General features: G+C 37.3%; 1 protein-coding gene across 2 annotated transcripts in view; it reads right to left on the bottom strand.

Moving 5' to 3' along the window:
• LMNTD1 (lamin tail domain containing 1) overlaps positions 1-18,997 on the bottom strand; it is a 1,453,405-nt gene that overhangs the window by 185,835 nt on the left and 1,248,573 nt on the right. For both annotated transcript variants that reach the window (XM_044087661.1, XM_044087662.1), the window contains exon 12: positions 1,382-1,568. In XM_044087661.1, coding sequence (XP_043943596.1) covers positions 1,382-1,568 — 187 coding nt within the window. The remainder of the gene's footprint in view (positions 1-1,381; positions 1,569-18,997) is intronic.

Raw genomic sequence — 18,997 nt, 5'->3', positions numbered from 1 at the left:
ACGTGGAGAAAGCATATGACAAGGTCCCAATAAATCTGACTTTGGCAGTCCTGTGATGGTTTGAAGTCCTAGAAACATTGGTAGAATTAATGCAGGCTATGTATAAGGACCCAATGACTCAAGTGCAAACATTGTTTGATCTCACAGAGGGGTTCCAGCAGGAGTGGGTGTGCATCAGGGTTTTGCTCTGAGCTCACTGCTGTTCATACTGGTGATGTACTACATTAGCAAACAGGTCACTGGGGACAAGGTTGCTGTATGCACACAATGTTACATTACAGATAGACTCTGAGCAAGAATTTCAGCAAAAGACAGGGGAATGGAATGCAAAACTGAAGGAATATGGGATGAAACTGAATACAGTCATCTCTCTCAATTCAATGTGACTGTTGTACCTTCTTCAACATGACTGTTGAAGAAGGGAGGACAGTCACATTGAACTGAGACAAATGTCAACAGTTTCATACAACACCCTGACCTCATGTAGAAAATAGGCAAAAAGAGGTACATGATGATGATAATAATGAATGATGATTATATCTACTATCTGAAGAAATCTCAATGAAGAAATAATAATACTGAACAATATGTGCATTACATTTTTTTCTACATTCTCATGGGGTGATAACCAATAAATACAAACTTCAATACCACACATCTGCATAAGCATCGTAACATTTAATCTCAAATTCTTGATGTAATAGATGCTTTGTTTTGGCTATTAATTTCTGATATCCTAAGGCTTGTTGAATGATAGTAAAACAATATATCATGTTTAAGTTTGGGTAATGCAGGGCTTAACCATGGATATATTGTAAGCATGAACAAAATGAGCTGTACAGAAATGTAACAATATAATGAAACATTTCTTTTTTAAAGTCAGACATTGCAAAATAATTTCAAGGGTTCTTTTTACAGCTCTTTATATCCCCCTAAATAACATTAAGCCAAATGTACATTATTAAATTAATTTTACAACAGTTTCTTTGCTCATTTTGTTTAGCACATACCTCTGCATCAGATTTATGAAAGCATATTAAACGACATGTAAGTCTGACTCACTTAGGGGTGCTGTAGCATCATTTTGGTCTTGCAGAGAATGGCTATAGCTTGCAATTGTTGCTGATTTCTAAACCCTCTCACAGCATTTATTCACGATTTTACTGTGGATGTAAAGCATTCATTCTTATTGTGTAGGTTAGTATCCACTTACTCGGGACATGGTAACACCCCTTACCACCTCACATTTTTGAATCATGGATTTTAGTACCAGGATGACAAACACAATGCTGCATACAAATGACTGCATTCATGGTATCACACAGTAAGATATCTTTAACAGGTCCCTGCTCTATGAAGATGTTGCCAGTGTCGTACTTACTGTTACTGTGCTTGCTGCCTTCATTCGAGTCCTAGGTGGGAATCTATAAAATGCCACTGGATGCCCTTGGATATTCTGCTGCAAAATGTAACCTCCAATGTCTTCTTCTATATCCGGAGAGCAGTTCAACAACCTCACGTAGTGGCCATTTGAACTGACGTCTGCTATTTTAACATTTCCAACAGCACTGTAAGAGCAACATAATAAAAGTAACGAAATGAACAGATTTAACATAACTCAGTCTACAGTATAATTAACTTTATGTGCCTTCTTAACAGCAATCAGTACAAATTAGTACTTTTTTCAGATAGCAAATAGATTTATAATCAGTGTTTTAATTCTATTTTACTTCAAAGGTTTAAAGGGAAAGCATGCATTTCCCTTTATTTTCTGACTTATTTGCACAAAATAAATGTATGCTGCATTTTAATTTGCTTTGCTGCATATTAAGACTAATAAAATTATAGAATGGAAGGTGAATTATTCCTTTAGTTGTTACACAATGTAAGTCAATGTTGAGTTGTTAATTCAGTACTAGAACACTACCCATCAACAGGAAGCTTTTTCAACACAACAACTGAACAAATTACATGCTAAACAGAGTAGCATTTAATTTATGGGTAATCTAGCTCTGTTGTTGTTACCTTTGCACACTCATATGATATGAAGGCAGTGTTATCCGTTAAGCTTCTGACAATCTAAGATGTCAAGTGAAAAATTGTGCTAAGCTTTTCATGGGATGTGAAAATCATTTTCTTTTAAAAGCTAAATGGAATAAATGAAATGTGATTTACTTTCAAGAAGTACTATCTAAGATGTATGAAATGCATTCTACATTTTTTTCTTACAAGAACCTATTTAATCAGTTTTAATATTTTGTGCAATAGCCTACAAGATGCAGCTGTCTGCTGATGGAGATGCAAATCATACCATTTGTATTATTGGTGACCCCGGGTTCAAAAATGGTATATATATATATATATATATATATATATATATATATATATATATATATATACGTATGTATATGTTTTTTATATATATATATATATATATATATATATATATATATACACACACACACACACACACACACACACACACACACACACACACACACACACATATATATATATATATATATATATACACACACACACACACACACACACACACACACACACACACACACACACACACATATATATATATATAGTTACATGGAGATCCACACTAAAGTGGAGAAAAGGATAACCTTTCTAATCTCAATTATTATGCAATTGTGTTCCAATACATCACTCTGTTTTGATTAGAATGCCAAATGTGAAAAGCACAGAGATCATTTTAATATTGGCTGACACCATAATTGACATTTTTTCAGAAATGTTCTGCTTACAAGGCTCATCTTCTGACTTAAAATAGATTCACTTCAGCATCAAAACAGGAAGCAGTGAAATGGTTTCATACTGTGGTTAGTCATTTAAAGCAGTTTTTAATTTCTGCAGAAAAAGTCCCATTAGAATGCAAGACCAATCTAATGAAACAATATGGCACAGACTCTTAACAAACAAAAGTTCCATGCTATTCACTATATCACCTTTGTTTAACACATACAAACTCCAAATAGCTTTATTAAAGTAGAGTTTCTTAGCAATCAAGTTTCTATAGCAGTTCAGCAGTTTGTTTTCTAACAAGCAGCACACACACACACACACACACACACACACACACACACACACACACACACACACACATATGCGCGCACACGTACACACACATAATCACTCATAGGAATGCATACATATGGCTAATTTGAATGATCACCAGTTTATCTCTTTCATATCTTTGGGACATAGGAGGCAACCAGAACAACTGCAGAACACCACACTGGTGTAGGGAGGGCATTAGCACTCCATACAGAAAGCACCCCAGCTGAGAACTGAACTGGTGAACCTTGAGCTATCATTAAACACTGGAGCACTATGCTACCTTACTTTGATCATTTCCAGAATGCATAGTCCCCCTCCTGTGATACAACCTTGAAACTGAATCCTCTAGGATCCTTCTGTGTTTACTGTACTGCTTCCAGTCAGTCTCCATATAAATAAATGGTGCTGAAAATGCAGAAGAGTTACTCATATTGCTACCATTGCACATGTATATATCCCACATTATACTTCTCTAAGTGCAGTACTCAAGTCCTCTCCACTTAGACTACATGATGAAACTGTGCTGTCAGCCTTCAAACTCCTCATTACTCAATGATATTACTCCATTTGCAAATAGTGTACTCATCATCTCAGTGCAGAGTATATTTAATCACCTCAACACTTCATGCTGCACCAGACAAAACAGTTGTAAAATCACATCAGCCATCATCAGTGTCTTTACTTGTTATTTTCTAGTATCACTAGTTTGGTCAAAATGTTATTTAATTCTGTGTTAGTGCATATTTGGAGCTCATATGGAGCTTTGCTATATGTCGAAATGGAGAGCAGTACTTTCATGGATGCTTCATGAGACATCACACTCTTGAATAACAATTACTAGGCTGTTCGTATAATTACATTTTACCCCTGTTTAAACTATTGTATTCAGTTATTTAGAATGAAATAAAACATAATTTAACATAAAAGTTTTCAAATTATGGAAAAAAATCAGTTTTTTTATCCAAGCAGAAATGTATGCATTTGAGGCTTAATGTTCATGACAGTGAAAAATGGAATACATGCAAAATGTTGACTGTAACTCAGAACTGTCTGGTATGTCAGTTATACAATATATTTAATCCAAGCAATGCTGAAGCCTTATTGGATTAAATATAATGTATGTCAGTTATACAATATATTTAATCCAATAAGGCATCAGCACTGCTTCAATGTCCATATGGCCAAGGTGGCAGATTTCTGGACCTGAAGTATGCTGTCAGAAAGGATAACACCACCACGGAACTATATACCACTGAGTTCTCACTACACCACGGAGCTATAAACCTCTGAGTTCTTTATGCATGCAAGGCACAGCTGGTACACTCACATGCTGTCATTGGCTCATTTCTATATGAATTCAGTAGCATTATCCTCTTCAGCTACATGATGATCTTTAAATGCAGTCAAAGGATTTCTATTTATTCAATTAACTAAGTAATTGAGCATTGCCACCCTTTTCAATCATGATCTGCAAAACGCAAATGAAACAGAGCGAGTATAAGCCAAAATAAGGTCATGCAGAGTTTCCTGAGTCATACAAAAAGAACAGTTACAGTCAATATATGTGAAATATACATAATAAATGACTTGAGTCATTGATTTAAAGCACAATTGCCAGTAAAAGTGGAAAACAGATTTATTTGCCAAAAACAGATCATCAGAAATAAATACACTTCATATTATTATTATTGTTATTATTGTTTTGCTCTGCTTACTGTATGTTCTCAGTAACAGACTCCATTCCTGAATACTCCGTGCCCAGTTTTACCATGGATCCTGATCATGGCTGCATGGATCCAGGGTAAAACAAAATCAATCCTCCAGTGCTTCTCCTTTCTAAACAGTGCTGGATCGTACCTTCATTTACTTCACCTACTATAGATTACCGAGTATTAGGAATGTGAGCTCCAAGCCTCCAGCATTTCCCTGTTTGCCTGGAAGGCCATCTAGATGCGAAGAAGGAATGCTGGTAAGGCAACATGATTTAGAATGTCCAAGCAGGAGCGGCCTTAGGTCATCTGGTGCCCTAGGCAAAAGGGTGCCATGGTGCCCCCCACCACATCACCTGCTGCCCCCATCCTGGTCTACCTACACCAAATAAATACTGGAAAATTGCCCCTAGTAGAGTGGTGCCCTAGGCAGCCACCTAGTTGGCCTATGCCTAAGGCCGGCTATGTGTCCAAGCAAAGGTAAATCTTCACTGACAAGGAAAGTGCACTGATTCAAGCATCCTGATAGTCCCCTCCAGTTAACAACACACCACCATGGTGAATCACGCAGCCACTATAAAGAGATGCTTAAGGCATGGGAGGATTTCCAGCTTCCAGTATGAGAAAGTGAGAGAGAAATAACTTAGCCAGTCAAGCACACATTCCTTATCACTCCATCCAGCCCTCAATAGACAGGACTCACCCAACAGATACAGTTTAAGTGGGACTTCATCATGGTCATCACCAACCCCCCCCTCCCATTTCTCTACATGGAGTCAGGGTGTCGTGTTAACTGTTGCCATTTCTCTCGATTCAGTGCTCCACTCCTGCCTTCTTTGACACTCATACCTGTATGTCGTACATCTTCTGTCTCACAATCCATCCCTTTGTTGGATGCCCTCATTTCCTCTTACCTTCTTCCTGTCTGTCTGAAATCTTCTTCAACAAATTGTCTTCTTCTTTTCTGCACGTGTCTGAACCACTGTAATCTGTTCTCTTTGATCTTTTCTGCAGTTGGAGCTACTTTGGCTTCTGCTTTTATGTCCTCATTTCTTCGTCTGTTCCATAATGCACTTCCTACCACCCTTCTCAGGCACTTCATTTCCATCACCTCCAGCTTTCTCATTTGCTCTGCCTTTACTTCCCAGATTTCTGTGCCATACAGTAGTACTGGTTGCACCACTGTTTCGTACACCTTACTTTTCAGCATCTTTGGCAATTTTCTGTTATGCCATTTGGCTGCAGCCCCTCTGATTCTAGCTTTGACCTCTTCATTCAGGCTTCACTTCTACACAATCACCCTTCCCAGATGCCTGAAGTTATTAACCTCTTCCACTATATTCCTTTCTATCGCAATTCACATCTTCTTTTGATTTCCCCACTTTGCTGCCATTACCACTGTCTTATCTATACTTAGTTTCACCTCATGTGCCTTTAGTTTTGCACTCCATTCCCCTCTCCTTTGAGGAAGTTCTTGCTCAGAGTCTGTCTGCAATGCCGTATCATCTGCATGCAGCAACTTTGTTGATCTGTCCCCTCTAACCTGTTTGATAACTGAGGCCATCACCAGTATGAACAGCAGTGGGCTCAGAGCTGAACCCTGGTGCACACCCACTCCTACTTGGAACCCTTCTGTGAAACCAAACAGTGTTCATACTTGAGCCTTTGGGTCCTTGTACATAGCCTACACTAATTCTACCAATGTTTCTGGGACTTCAAACCACTGCAGTACTGCCCAAATAGCCTTTCTTGGGACCTTGTCATATGCTTTCTCCAAGTCTAGGAATGCCCAGATGGACTCTTTCATCATCTCTAGCTTCTTCTCAACTATCTGTCTCACTGCAAACATCAGGTCAGTTGGGCTGTATCCTGATCTGAATCTGAACTGCTCATCTCCCTTCTTACTTTTGGCTGCTATGCATATCCATTTATCTATCACCCTCTCCAGAACTGTCATGCAGAATGACTTACTTCTTCTAGGGTGGGCTCTTCTTATTCTCTCTTTGTAGGCTGTGCCTGGGGCAGTACAGCTTCTGTGGGTTTTCTTCATTCAGAAGCTGCTTGAAGTACTCCTTCCATCTGTCTTTGATGTCCTGTGGACTGGTGAGCAGGGTGTTGCTGGCAGCCCCTATGAAGGGTGTCTGAAAATCTTCTTTATCTTTTTGTCTTTGCCTTGCAACCTAATATAGTTTCTTTCTGCTACCTACTTAGTCACTTTCCAGAGGTTGGAAGAGTGCCTCAGATGCCCTGTTTTCTGCTATTGCAACTCCTTTCTTAGCCTCTTTGTCAGCCAACCAGTATTTCTTCCCAGCATGGTCCTTCTTATCAATCTCCCATTTTTTCCTCCTTCTTCCTTTTGATGTCTTCCTGGACTTTTATATTCCACCATCAGCTTTCCTTATGTACCTTATTTCCACCTAACTCTGCCACATATCTGTTCTGTAGTCCTGACACATGCGGGTTTGAGGTGCTGCTATTCTTCTTCAGCTCCACCTATTTCCTCTTCGTCTTGGGGTGTTAGAGCCCTGAGTAATTCCTTGAACTGTTGTGGTTATTCTCCAGTCAACTTCAAGTTTTCAGCCAGATCTTTGTTGACCCTAAACCCTACTCTGACCATTGCTTGCAGATGACTGTGGCAACCAGTGGCTTATGCTGTGGGCTGATTGAGTCTACGCTATTGCCCTTTCCTTACTAGGAAGAAGTCTACCTGAGTTGCATGTTGGCCACTCTTGTATGTGGTCTTGTGACTGTCTCTCTTTCTGAACCATGTGTTGGCCACTACTGAGCCATTTGCTGGACAGAAGTCCAGAATGGCATCTCTTTTTTTATTCCTGTTGCCCCACCCATAAGGAGCCAGGCAGTCCTCATATCCTGTACTGTCCTAATCTGTGCATTCAAGTCACCCCTTATGAGCACCAATTCATGTTGTCCTACTTTACCTAGTAGGTCCTGAAACTGCTGTATGAATGCACTCTCTTTCTCACTATCACAACCCTGCTGTGGGTCATAAGCTGAGATTATGAATACTGCCCTATCCTTTCACTGAAGTCTGATTGCTATGAGTCTGTCACTAATTCCGATGATATCCCTCACTGCCTTCTGAAGCCTCTCTCTCACACAATTCCCACACCAGTTCTAGCCAGTTCTTCTCTTGAGTAGTAGACTTTGGATCACAAGTCAAGTGTCTTTGCTGCATTGCTCTTCCATCTCGTCTCTTGTATGCATAGAATGTGCAGCCTCCTCTGTATCATCATGTCATCGACTTACAAGCTGCATCCTGTCAGTGAAACTACATTGAGTGTAACAGTTCTTAGTTCAGTTTGGCAGGTTGATTGGTTTTACATCGAACTTTCACTCAACAGAGCTATCCCAGGTAACCCAGGATGGGCAACTGGACAATGGGCAGCAGTAGCTTATTGCTACAGGGCTGCTGGGCTTTATGGTGGGCACACACTGGCTAATAGGGCTGCATACACCCCTCCCACCATTAACATGTGGTGTAGGTTGTGTCCTCAACACACATATCACTGGCAAATACCCATGTCCATTTAGCAACATTAGTCAACATGACCAAATCACCTAGAGCCATATTTTACACTTTCAAGTGGCTAACCCTGCCATGGCGTGCAGTCTGTGATCCATGTTCTCCTATCTTGAGGATATTGTGCACCACAGTAGATACCCAAAGTGGCTGGTCTATACAAGTTTTCCCCCTATAGGCACCATGTAGAGTCTGTGCTGCTGCCCACAGCTCCATTCATTGGTGAGTTTGAGATGGAAACATTATGCATGTTTTTTGGAGGTGAGAAGAACCCCACAGAGACATGGGGAAAACGTGCAAACTCGAAGCAGGGATTGGCCAGAGTTCAGGCTCAAACCTTGTACCTTGTGCATGGGAAGTGAAGATCTTAACCATTATGGCAACTGGTCTCATTTAAGTCAATAACCCACTATGAGTTTAAGTGGGAATTGTAAGTTAAAAAGTCTCAACTGGTAGGCTGGGTTTTTGCAACATTGCATTCTAAATTATACTGAGAATCTGATAAAACATAGCATAACTTATAACTGCAAGAAGTATAAAACAGGAGGTGGCACTGAAAAGAACTGTACAATAACCACAGCAGACAGAAGGATTCCACAGTCTAATTTTGGAAAACTGATTACTAACTAGAGACATTACTTTTGCAAATCACCAGGGATTCCTAGACTAAGCTTAAGCTTAATGAATGAAATCACTTACCTAAATAGTACTTTGTCAAGCCACTTAATATAAGGGTGACAGCCTACATGTTGCTCAACAGCCCTAAACTATATTACATATGTAGAGGTACATTTGAAATATATGTATCATTCACAAACAACCATAGTGATAAATACCTATCTTCAGAGCTGAAGCACTGTGTTATAAATATATTTTTCATACATGTCAAACTGAAAAATTACACTGTTGACTGAGCTGAATTTTCTTGCAGAAAAGTATTTACATAATCAAAACCAAAATCTTAGATTGTGGTGAAAAACAACTATTATTCAAATAACCAAGCACTTGTCCTCTTATTTGAAATTTAATGCATAGTGCATAGTCCATTATATGCAAACAACACAGCCTACTGTCAATGTACAAAGTATTAAAATGGTGGTGCCCTGTGTGGCTGTGGCTACTCTGGCTCCTGAGGTGCATTTCATGTTTTTTCTGTGATTTTTGTCAACATGTCATCCATTTGTGAGCCATTCCACTGGTCGGGTGTGCGATGCTTGCAGTCATGGTGTTTCAGCTTGGTCTGAGGATTTCCGTGTTTTTGAGGATCATTGGTCTTGGAGATCGTTGTGCTGACCATGGTCATTCAGCCTTCAGGGTGGAAGTTGTGCCGAGTGTAGGTATTGGAGCCTGACTTGTGGATGGAATTTTTGTTGATTCTGTTGGATTCTCTTAAGTTGAGGACTGGTCTGGGACTTGGGACGTTGGAGAATGGAGCTGGCGATCTTGATGAGAATGGTGTGGATGGAAAGGAGTGCTGTGGTCCCTGTAGAGTTTCGGGCCTCAGGTGGTGGAAGTTGCACTGAGTGCAGGTAGCGGGACTGGAGGGAATTGGAAAGGACAGACTGGGACTTGAGACTTTGTTGGTGTGAGGATGGACTGGCGATAGTGTGGATGATGTGGATGGTAAGATGGCTGTAGTCACGGCAATCACTACTGGGATGGGCAGAGCACAGTTATTGCTGTTTCGATGCCTATGGATGGCCCGGCTTAGATTCTGTTGTGTTGTTGTTGCTGCTGTGTTGCTGTTGTTATGTGTATTGTGTATGAGTACATTTTGCACATGAGCTTAGAGAAACATAATTTCATTGTTGCTGTATGGTTTGAATGACAATAAAGTTTTACTTTACTTATGTTATTCTGTATAAAATGGTATTCTGTATAAAACTGTACAGCTATAGTAGTCATAGCAGTACTTTCTTATAGCTGACCTTTGAAGTGAGAATTGTGTATTATGTTAGGCTACCACAAAAAAAGTATAAGGTAGGTGATGGTGGTGTAAAACACATAGTCAGGCTTGGCTAGCATGTGGTTCATAAATGACAGGTTGAGGCTGAGAATAGGCTCTATGCTGTGTATAACCTTACTGAAATTGCTTATTTTTCTCAAGAGTGAATATGTCTGACATATAGTATATATAAAAACATAAGTGGTGTGAATGCGCTTGTCTGTGTTTTAACTGTTATTTATGCTGTTTTAAATTTTTGTCATTAAATTTATTGGTTTTTATCACAGCCCTACTATGCGTCCTTTTATATTACTATTTGGTTGTATTGGATTTGGTTGTATTGAATGAGAGGACTATTTCTCCACCTAACAGTCGGTTTATTTTTCCTTTACATATAAAAACATATTTTTTAGGACAGATAAATACTCTGAAAACTTACAATACAATGAGGACAAGGAATTAAATTATGATTTGAAAGAGTGTGATGTTTGAAAGCATGCTTCCATAAAGTAGTTAAAATATGCAAAACTAGTAACAAAGAAATTATTCTTGCAGTAAAATATTCATATAGAAGAAATGTGACAACAAAGATGAGACTGAACACGAAAGTTTATTTCTGAGAAACAGTCTGTACTTTGTCAAGCTGCTTTGAGCTACTGCTGTGAGAAATCAATTTTAGAGCCTGTTTTTCTTAGGCCAGGAAACAATATTTTATTGATGCAGCAGTTACAAGTAATTGAATCATAATTTTGTGTGTATTACAAAGCACAATGAAATAGTTTTATAATAGCTAAAAAATGAAAGCAAAAATCTGCTGTAACGTAGTGGGGCAGCTGACAGTAATAGAAATTTGACAAACAACTGATAGATGCATATCAAAATTAACTTTTTCATCCTTTTGTGTTCCAGGCATTATTTTTCTTCATTCACGATGCTCACGGCTTTGTTGTTTGGTGTTCTGTAACAGAATCAGAACTTTTTTAAATGAAATTATCTTCTGCTATTTAATAGTATTTTACAGCTTGAATCAGTCTGTCTTTACATTTTGTTATGCTTGGCTTTTGAGACTTTGACTAGATTCTGGTGGATTATTCTGGTGGATTATTTGCTTTGTTCTGCTTTGTTACATTTTCTAGACTCACTTCCCTTAATTTGAAAGTGGCAGTAGTAGAAATCACTCCTTCAATTGCTACATTATATGCTGAATTTGAAAAAAAATATATATTTTCAACATTTGACTGTCACACAACATTTTCTTAGTTTAAAAAAGCTTTACTTTGTAGGGTGAAATAGGAGATAAATCTTCTTTGCAAAAGGTGGACTGCACTTTAATCAGCAGGGAAGCTGGTTCTTATCCTCCAGAATTACGAGTCATTAATGATTTTAGAAAAAAATATTAAGCACATTTTTGATAGTCTGAAGTATTCTGTCTCCCTCATTCCCTTGTATAATTCCAGGAGTGTAAACAGAAAATATGATGAAAAGCAAAATTTATTGTTAACTGAAATCATCTGTAAAAAAAAAAAAAAAAAAAAAAAAACTCACATTTACTCTCCTGGGCAAATCTCAGCATTCTACTGTGGACACTTCCACACACACACATGTCACTAACTCACTGTGATTTTAAGATTTTTGCCTTCCCTGGAATGGAGAAATGGGCGATACTGTAGTCGAGGGCCTCACCAGATGCGCAGTAGCAAGCCACGCCCAAAACCCACCCCTGTGATATGTCATTCATGAATATGCATTCCCTCCCAATAATGTACAACCGAAAGAACAAAAAAAAAGTGTACTTGATGTTGTAATAGGATAGTAAATATAACAGTAAACTGAAAGTATGGCGTGAACCGACATTTAAACAAAAAAACAAAAAAACAAACAAACAAAAAAAACACTTTCTCGACCTTGGGGTATTTCAGTTTCTTAAGAGGACTGCCAACTGCTAAAATTATGGATTTGATACAACGTGTAATAGCTTCTTATTTAAACTAAAGTGTTTCCATTGTCACAGTGCTTTTAATAGTTAGTCTTCAAAATCTCATATTTACACTTTGAACGGTTATGTGCTGTCAGTACAGCACACCGTCATAATGGAAGTGTAACCGCTTCTTCTTAAAAGAAGTCTGGGGTTAAGTCTTTAAGTATTACAGGGTGTTGCAGCATGACTGAACTTTGATATGCACATATTGTGTATAACGACAAGTTTTAATCAACCTAAAATGTAAAAAAAAAAAATAAATAAATAAATAAATAAAATATATAGAATCTATTGCCAGTTTGTCGAAAACCCCAAGTAATATGCAGTTGTTACTCAATTTGCGACACGCCCACCTCTGCGCGAAAGAAACTGGTGAGGCCCTCAATTACAATATCGCCGAGAAATGTTTTCACTGTTTGATTAGCAAGAAAAGTGTAATTACCTTATACTGGTATTCCGTTTTTTTTTTTTCATTCTGCAGTAATTTGCAAATGTTGGTGACAGACAAATAAATACAACCCTGGCAAATGTGGACCCGTCTGTAGTGACAGTCATTTACATTCTTTCATTCATTCACTCATTCTCCAATAATCTGCTCATCTAATTCAGGATCACATGAAACCTATTAAATTGTTGTTAATAAAATTATTGTTAGTAGTTGTCTGGCAAAAGTGACAATTAGATATCAGTTTCAACTTTTTGTACTTTATTCCATCTTATATGCTGCTTTTCGGTTAATTATTTGCCATTCCATTGAAATTGGCTTAACTTTGCAATTTCTAAAAAAAAATGTAGGTTCAGAATCTTAGTGTGCCATATGCAAGAACTCATGAATTCTGCTTTTATATTGTATAGTTCTATAAAAACACTATTTTACATACATACTAGAAAGATGTCTCTCTGATTACATTCCAAAAATGGAACCCAAGTTGACTGCAAGCTACCCAAACATGACAAAGTTATGAGCAGTTGATTCTGAAAACCTGTGTACTTGTAACTTCAAACATTCCATTCAACATGCCATCTATAGCAGTTCTTTGTGCAGCTATGTCCAGGAAGTTGATGTTAATTTCTCAGGGCTGGTGACATGGATGGATAGCTCAGTCTGTAACACACACAATACCCATACCCCCACACACACACACACACACACACACACACACACACACACACACACACACATACAAATAAAGTAATACAAACAGCTGAATAACACTACAAAATGTAAAGCACAGTCATACAGGAATACAACACAAATCCACACAGCTAGCATTAAAAGTGCAATTGTCTGAGGTAATATGTTCTCGGATTAGTAATGGTTCTTCCTGTTAAGTATGAAGAGAATCCCAACAGTGATATTCCATAAAGCCATGTGAACAGAATGGTTAAACGTTTCATCTGTTCACCTAAGGTCAATAAAAAGGGACCTATTTGACTTGTATCTACATAGACTGCTGTAACATGTCATAATTCGTGTGATGGCATGCTGTTCGTTGGAGAGAAAATCATACATGTGACGTGCAATATGATCTGATTATAAAGTAGCTTTTTCAAGGAGCTTAGGTAGCTGGCAAAATATGGATACAGACAAAGCTGTACCTTTGTCAGTCTGTGCCCTGGTTGACAACAAAAAATAAAAAATAATGCCTTCAGAGCTGGGGACATACCTTTCAACTGTGCAGACTTTCACAGAATGTCCAGATTTTTGCCTCATGTTTGTGATCTTCTTCTCATAAAATGTTATTTTTCTGGCAAATTACTAACAAATCATTGAGGACTGAAGTCAGAAAATAATGGCAGACATTTGAGTTTCAGAATTCATGCCCTTCAGAAAATTCATGCTAATGTAAAACCTGATAGTCTATCAGCTTTCTAAGTTTGTAAGAGCAATATTTTAAAAGTGTTCTTATTTTTGGGCCTTTTTCCCACATTATTTGTTGCTTTGTCCAGATTTCTTGCCTAAGAGGTTGAGAGGTATGGTTGAGAATGTAAAAAGGACTCAGGAGTTTTAAGAACCAAGTAAAAAAAAGGTCCAAGCACAGAGCAGTAATATATCGTTATACACCTACATAATAACCACCCTGTCTCAGACAAACACATTTCATAAAGTTAAGCTAAGAGCTACACAAGCTTGTTGCTACAGTTCCTAACACATGGACACTGTCTGAATGACAGGAGCTTGATCAGTACTGTAGAAAAGGTTTTGATTGGTACCTGCAAGCAGTCCAATCATTTAAACAGCTGTGATTGTGACCATGTCAGCTTAAATGATTTCCAATACTGTTTGCAGCCCTGAAATTCAAAAATCAGTCACCAGTTCTTATACATAAAAGAAATTGCTTAGGTTTGAATAAACTGTATGCTTAAGTCTGACTGGCATTTTTCATTCATATACAGCATCACACTTGCCCTCATACAGCAATTACAACACTGACTGAATGCAATTTCATCAGCCATGGTAGGTTTAAAGATTAGGCAGAGCTTGCATTTGGATAGCTGCACCCATCACCTCACCCTCGCTTCAAATTTAGTTATGGGTCTGTAGTTAGTAGCAGAAATAGGCTGCTTAGTCTTACAAACCATTGTTATAATGGTATGAGCCCAACTCTACAGACAATTCCTGTGGCAAGCGTGAAATAACATATGTAAGCCAAGGTTTTAGTTATGTATGGGACAGCAAGTTTCATGAATTTGGTGCAGAGTGATTGGGATATAAAATTTTAGAGGTATTTAGTGTTTGCAGGTATTCTAGTAGCTGTTTCGGAATAATAATTCTAATGCAGAAGGAAGGTATGTAGAGAATGTGGCTGCTTGTTAACTAGGATGGTCAAGTATTAAACTGGCAGAGAATGGGTAAACTGCGGACCAAATTATCCAGACGTGATGTCGCTGTCTCTGTTGTAAAATTACTTCTGATTTTTCATTAAATGGAAGCTCTTTTGCATTATTTCAGTGTGAACTATAGTGGAAGCAGTACAAATGGTGGTTGGTGTATGATTTTCTGGAGAAGGTGATATATATATATATATATATATATATATATATATATATATATATATATATATATAATTTTTTTCTTGTTTGTGAACATAAAGTAGGCAATAATTGTTTTGAATTAAGAGGGTCCTCCATGTCCATAAATTTGCTGGCCTACATATGATAGTTTTCCTGATATAAGTAATTTGTAATAATTTGGTCAGAATTCAGGCTAACATTCATTACCTTTTAATAAATTATTAGCTGTTTTTCCCTCTTATTTCATAATGTCAACAATGCAGCATGTACTCCAGATTTGTAATTTTCAGTTGGCTCATGAAAGAACCGGTCGTTAAGATTTGGTACTGGAATTGTCCATTAATATGTAATATTTCATATAGTACAAGCAGTTCCCTGTAGAAATAAGAAAATGTTTTGTACAAGGAAAATTTACTGGAATGAATATCATTTGGATTTTGTCCCAAGCTGTCATTATCAATTACAGATTTGTCTTCTTAGCATTTATTATTCTTGTTATTAAATATTGGTTGTGACTTATTATACCATAAGTGTATTGTTCAGCTGGGTGTAGCACAAGGTATATTTTAGTATTCAGAAAGACTATGTTAAGTTTTAATTGGAGGGGAGATGTATATTCTCAAAGTGTACTACAATTGTTCATCTTTTTGTGATGAATGTTCATACATCATTAGTTTGATAATGCTGCCAAGTTTAGTTCTACACTTTTTGCTACATTGACAAGGTTTTCAAGATTTCCATGCAGCCTTCCCCTGGCAAGTATCATTGCAAGATGTTTTAATGAAACCCCCATGTATGCTGATATTACCCCTCCCATTGTACCACGTTGCTCTAAGGTCTGCTACTTGTATTATATGCATATTTGGTTTTATCTAGGAATGCCAAAATTATCTAAAATTTTATTCTGTTTTAGCAGATTTCTGTGTTATGTTGTCACTGATAAATTGTTCTCGCTGACAAGATTATTATATGAATCATTTATTTTAAGTGTTTCTGAATTTTGCAGTGATACCCAAAGCATTATCAGAATCTGACAAGATATTACATGATTGCATCACTGACAGGGATGGCTATACAAGAATGATTTATTGGTTTTGGAAAGAATGCACTTTTGTTATACTTGATCTTAAGCAATTCCATATTTAATATAGAATAGATTTTGCTACTGTAGTCAAGTAATAGTATATTATTTATTCTCATCATTGTACAGCAAACATTTCTTTAAGGTAAAATTAATATATTTAATTTGCAGATCTGATTAGCATAGGGCAGATATGTTTTATTCCCTTAATATTACAGGACAAAAATCACAGCCACTAAAATATTGCAAAACTATTACTTTTTTCTCAAAAGGCAGACCCAATAACTACACCTGTTGTTCTTATTCAGAATCAGAACCAAGGAAGGAAGGACATTTTTTGCTGGGGGGAATGGGGAGGGGGAAACTGAGCTAGCGGAAATGAGAACAAAATGCCAAAGAAGGGAAGGGACAGGGGAAAATTTAGAACATAGTTACAGAATATATGAGGTGACAAGAACAGAGGTCAGATTTATAATAAGTGGGGCACCACAGCATAAAAGGTAATGCAGCAGAAAATGTAACTAATGTACTTGTGTCCCATCCACTTTTTCAAAACAGTGACAATGTTCATACTCATTAATTTGGGATTCTATAGCAGCCATGTGTGCTTGTGGTTGGTGGTACACATTTCTTTGTTTGTGGTCAGTAAGCTGTGAAGGTACAGGCAACTTACACGGGTAGTTCAGGGAGTTCTTGTACAGTCAAAGAAGAAAAGACCACATTTAAGATACAAAACACAATATGTACATACACAAAGCAAAAGGGACTGTCTTAACTTCATAAAAGAGTTGCAACATGGTGCCTATTATTGCTTCATGGATCAGGACACGATAATATAAGTATTTCTTGTAGCTGAGCAAATTTGCTATCAGAAATAACTTTTTATAGAACTCCTGGTGTAACACTTTTAGAAATAGTTTATTTGTCAAGGGCCACAGTATCTATCATTATTCAGTGTTATCTTAAAAGCTACAGGCAGCAAGATGGCTCACTGGTAGGAACACTGCCTCACAACTCAAGTGTTTGAGGTTCAGTCCCAACTTATGGAGGATACGTGCTGACCCTGTCTCTGCCATAATTTTGTCTGGGAAATCAGGCTTCCTCCCAAAATGTTGTTTATTGAATGATCAAATTACTTTTGCTGTCTATTTTCATTACATTGTTTTTCCCCCATTGTTTATGCTTGGATGACTGTTGAAGACCTCACAGAAATCTGTCAGGCCCTTCAAGAGCACTCGTATTCACCCACTCCAAAGATAAAAATATGTCAGGCCCTTCATACACTCCCAAGAAGAACTGTGCCATATCATATCACAGCTTTCTCCTTCACCCACTCCTGAGATAGAAATGTGTCATGCTCTACCACGGATCTCTCCTTCACCCACTCCTGAGATAGAAATGTGTCAGGCCCTATGACAGAATTCTTGTTAACCCAGCCCAGAGAAACTTGAACCCAAGGATGCACTCTTTAACAGTATCCTTGAAAGTTTATCCTTTCAAACAAGATTCACAAAGGTGGTAAATCTAAAAAGAAAATATTAAGATCACTCATTCTCCTCTCCAAAGACTTGTCAATCAAAGAGCTGGCTACTTCCTCAATAAACTAGCTGTAATCAAGAAATTATTGCCTGCATGAAGCTATGAGAGGCATAATATAGAGATTGCAATAAGGGCTGTCAGAGAAGAGATTTATGACATATATTACAATCTATTGATTGCAGAAAAATAAATCTTCAAATGTGAAAAAGAACAAAACAGATTTCAATCTTGAGTCAAGAAGTTGAAAAATAAAAGTGAATATCTGAAAGCTCATTTACGAATAAACATCAGAATGTTTGTAGCAAGCTTTCAACAGCTTCTGTAAAATTCTAAATGAGATATGCAGCTAATTTGCAAGTACAATGGCATGATGAAATATATTTTTTACAAAAGACATTCATAACAGAAACTTCATTGTCCACTGTCAAAGATAACTATGTTCTGTTTTATTGTAATTATTACTTCTTACGTGATAAGTAATAAATGTATTTGTGTATGATGGCAGCATTCTATTAGATGAATGAAAGAGGTAGAAATTCTTTATTTTCTCTTTTATAAATGCATATAGTTTTGTCTTCTGCTATACTATTTGAGAAATCAAGCTACAGTCCGTAAATATATTGTATATTAAAGATTAAATGCTGTTGTCTCAAAACACTTTAAAGACTTCATCAGAATCTCATTTAGTAAATTAAAGTTTTTATCTCTTTTCTTGTCTTCTCTTTATTCTCAATCTTATTTTTACTCACTTCTTAACAGGGCATTTTTTTCTGTATCCAGAAAATGCAGTCAAGAGACAGTGTCTTAAAAGAATTCACCCTTCTGCAAGGATTGTAGACGGGACCAGGTTGAACAGTGCTTCTCAACAGAAAACAGTCTTTCAGAAACTCAGCTTAGTAAAATGAGATTCTGATGAAGTCTCTGAAGCATTTTTGAAATGAAGTGCTTACTTCTCAGTAAACAATATATTCAGTGACTGTGACTTGATTTGGTATATATTTTGGTTCTTGGTTTTGACTGATGTTAAATGTAATCGTGTTTTGTGATTTTCTACCAAAGCAGTAGGGCAAGCATTCAGTGATATCCAAAAGATCTGCAT

The sequence above is a fragment of the Protopterus annectens genome, chromosome 11.part0 (assembly GCF_019279795.1).
Source record: "Protopterus annectens isolate FY-2018-M chromosome 11.part0, PAN1.0, whole genome shotgun sequence".
In the NCBI taxonomy this organism is placed as follows: Eukaryota; Metazoa; Chordata; order Ceratodontiformes; family Protopteridae; genus Protopterus; species Protopterus annectens.
The sequence above is the reverse complement of the archived record's forward strand: the minus strand, read 5'-3'. Positions and strand labels throughout refer to the sequence as shown.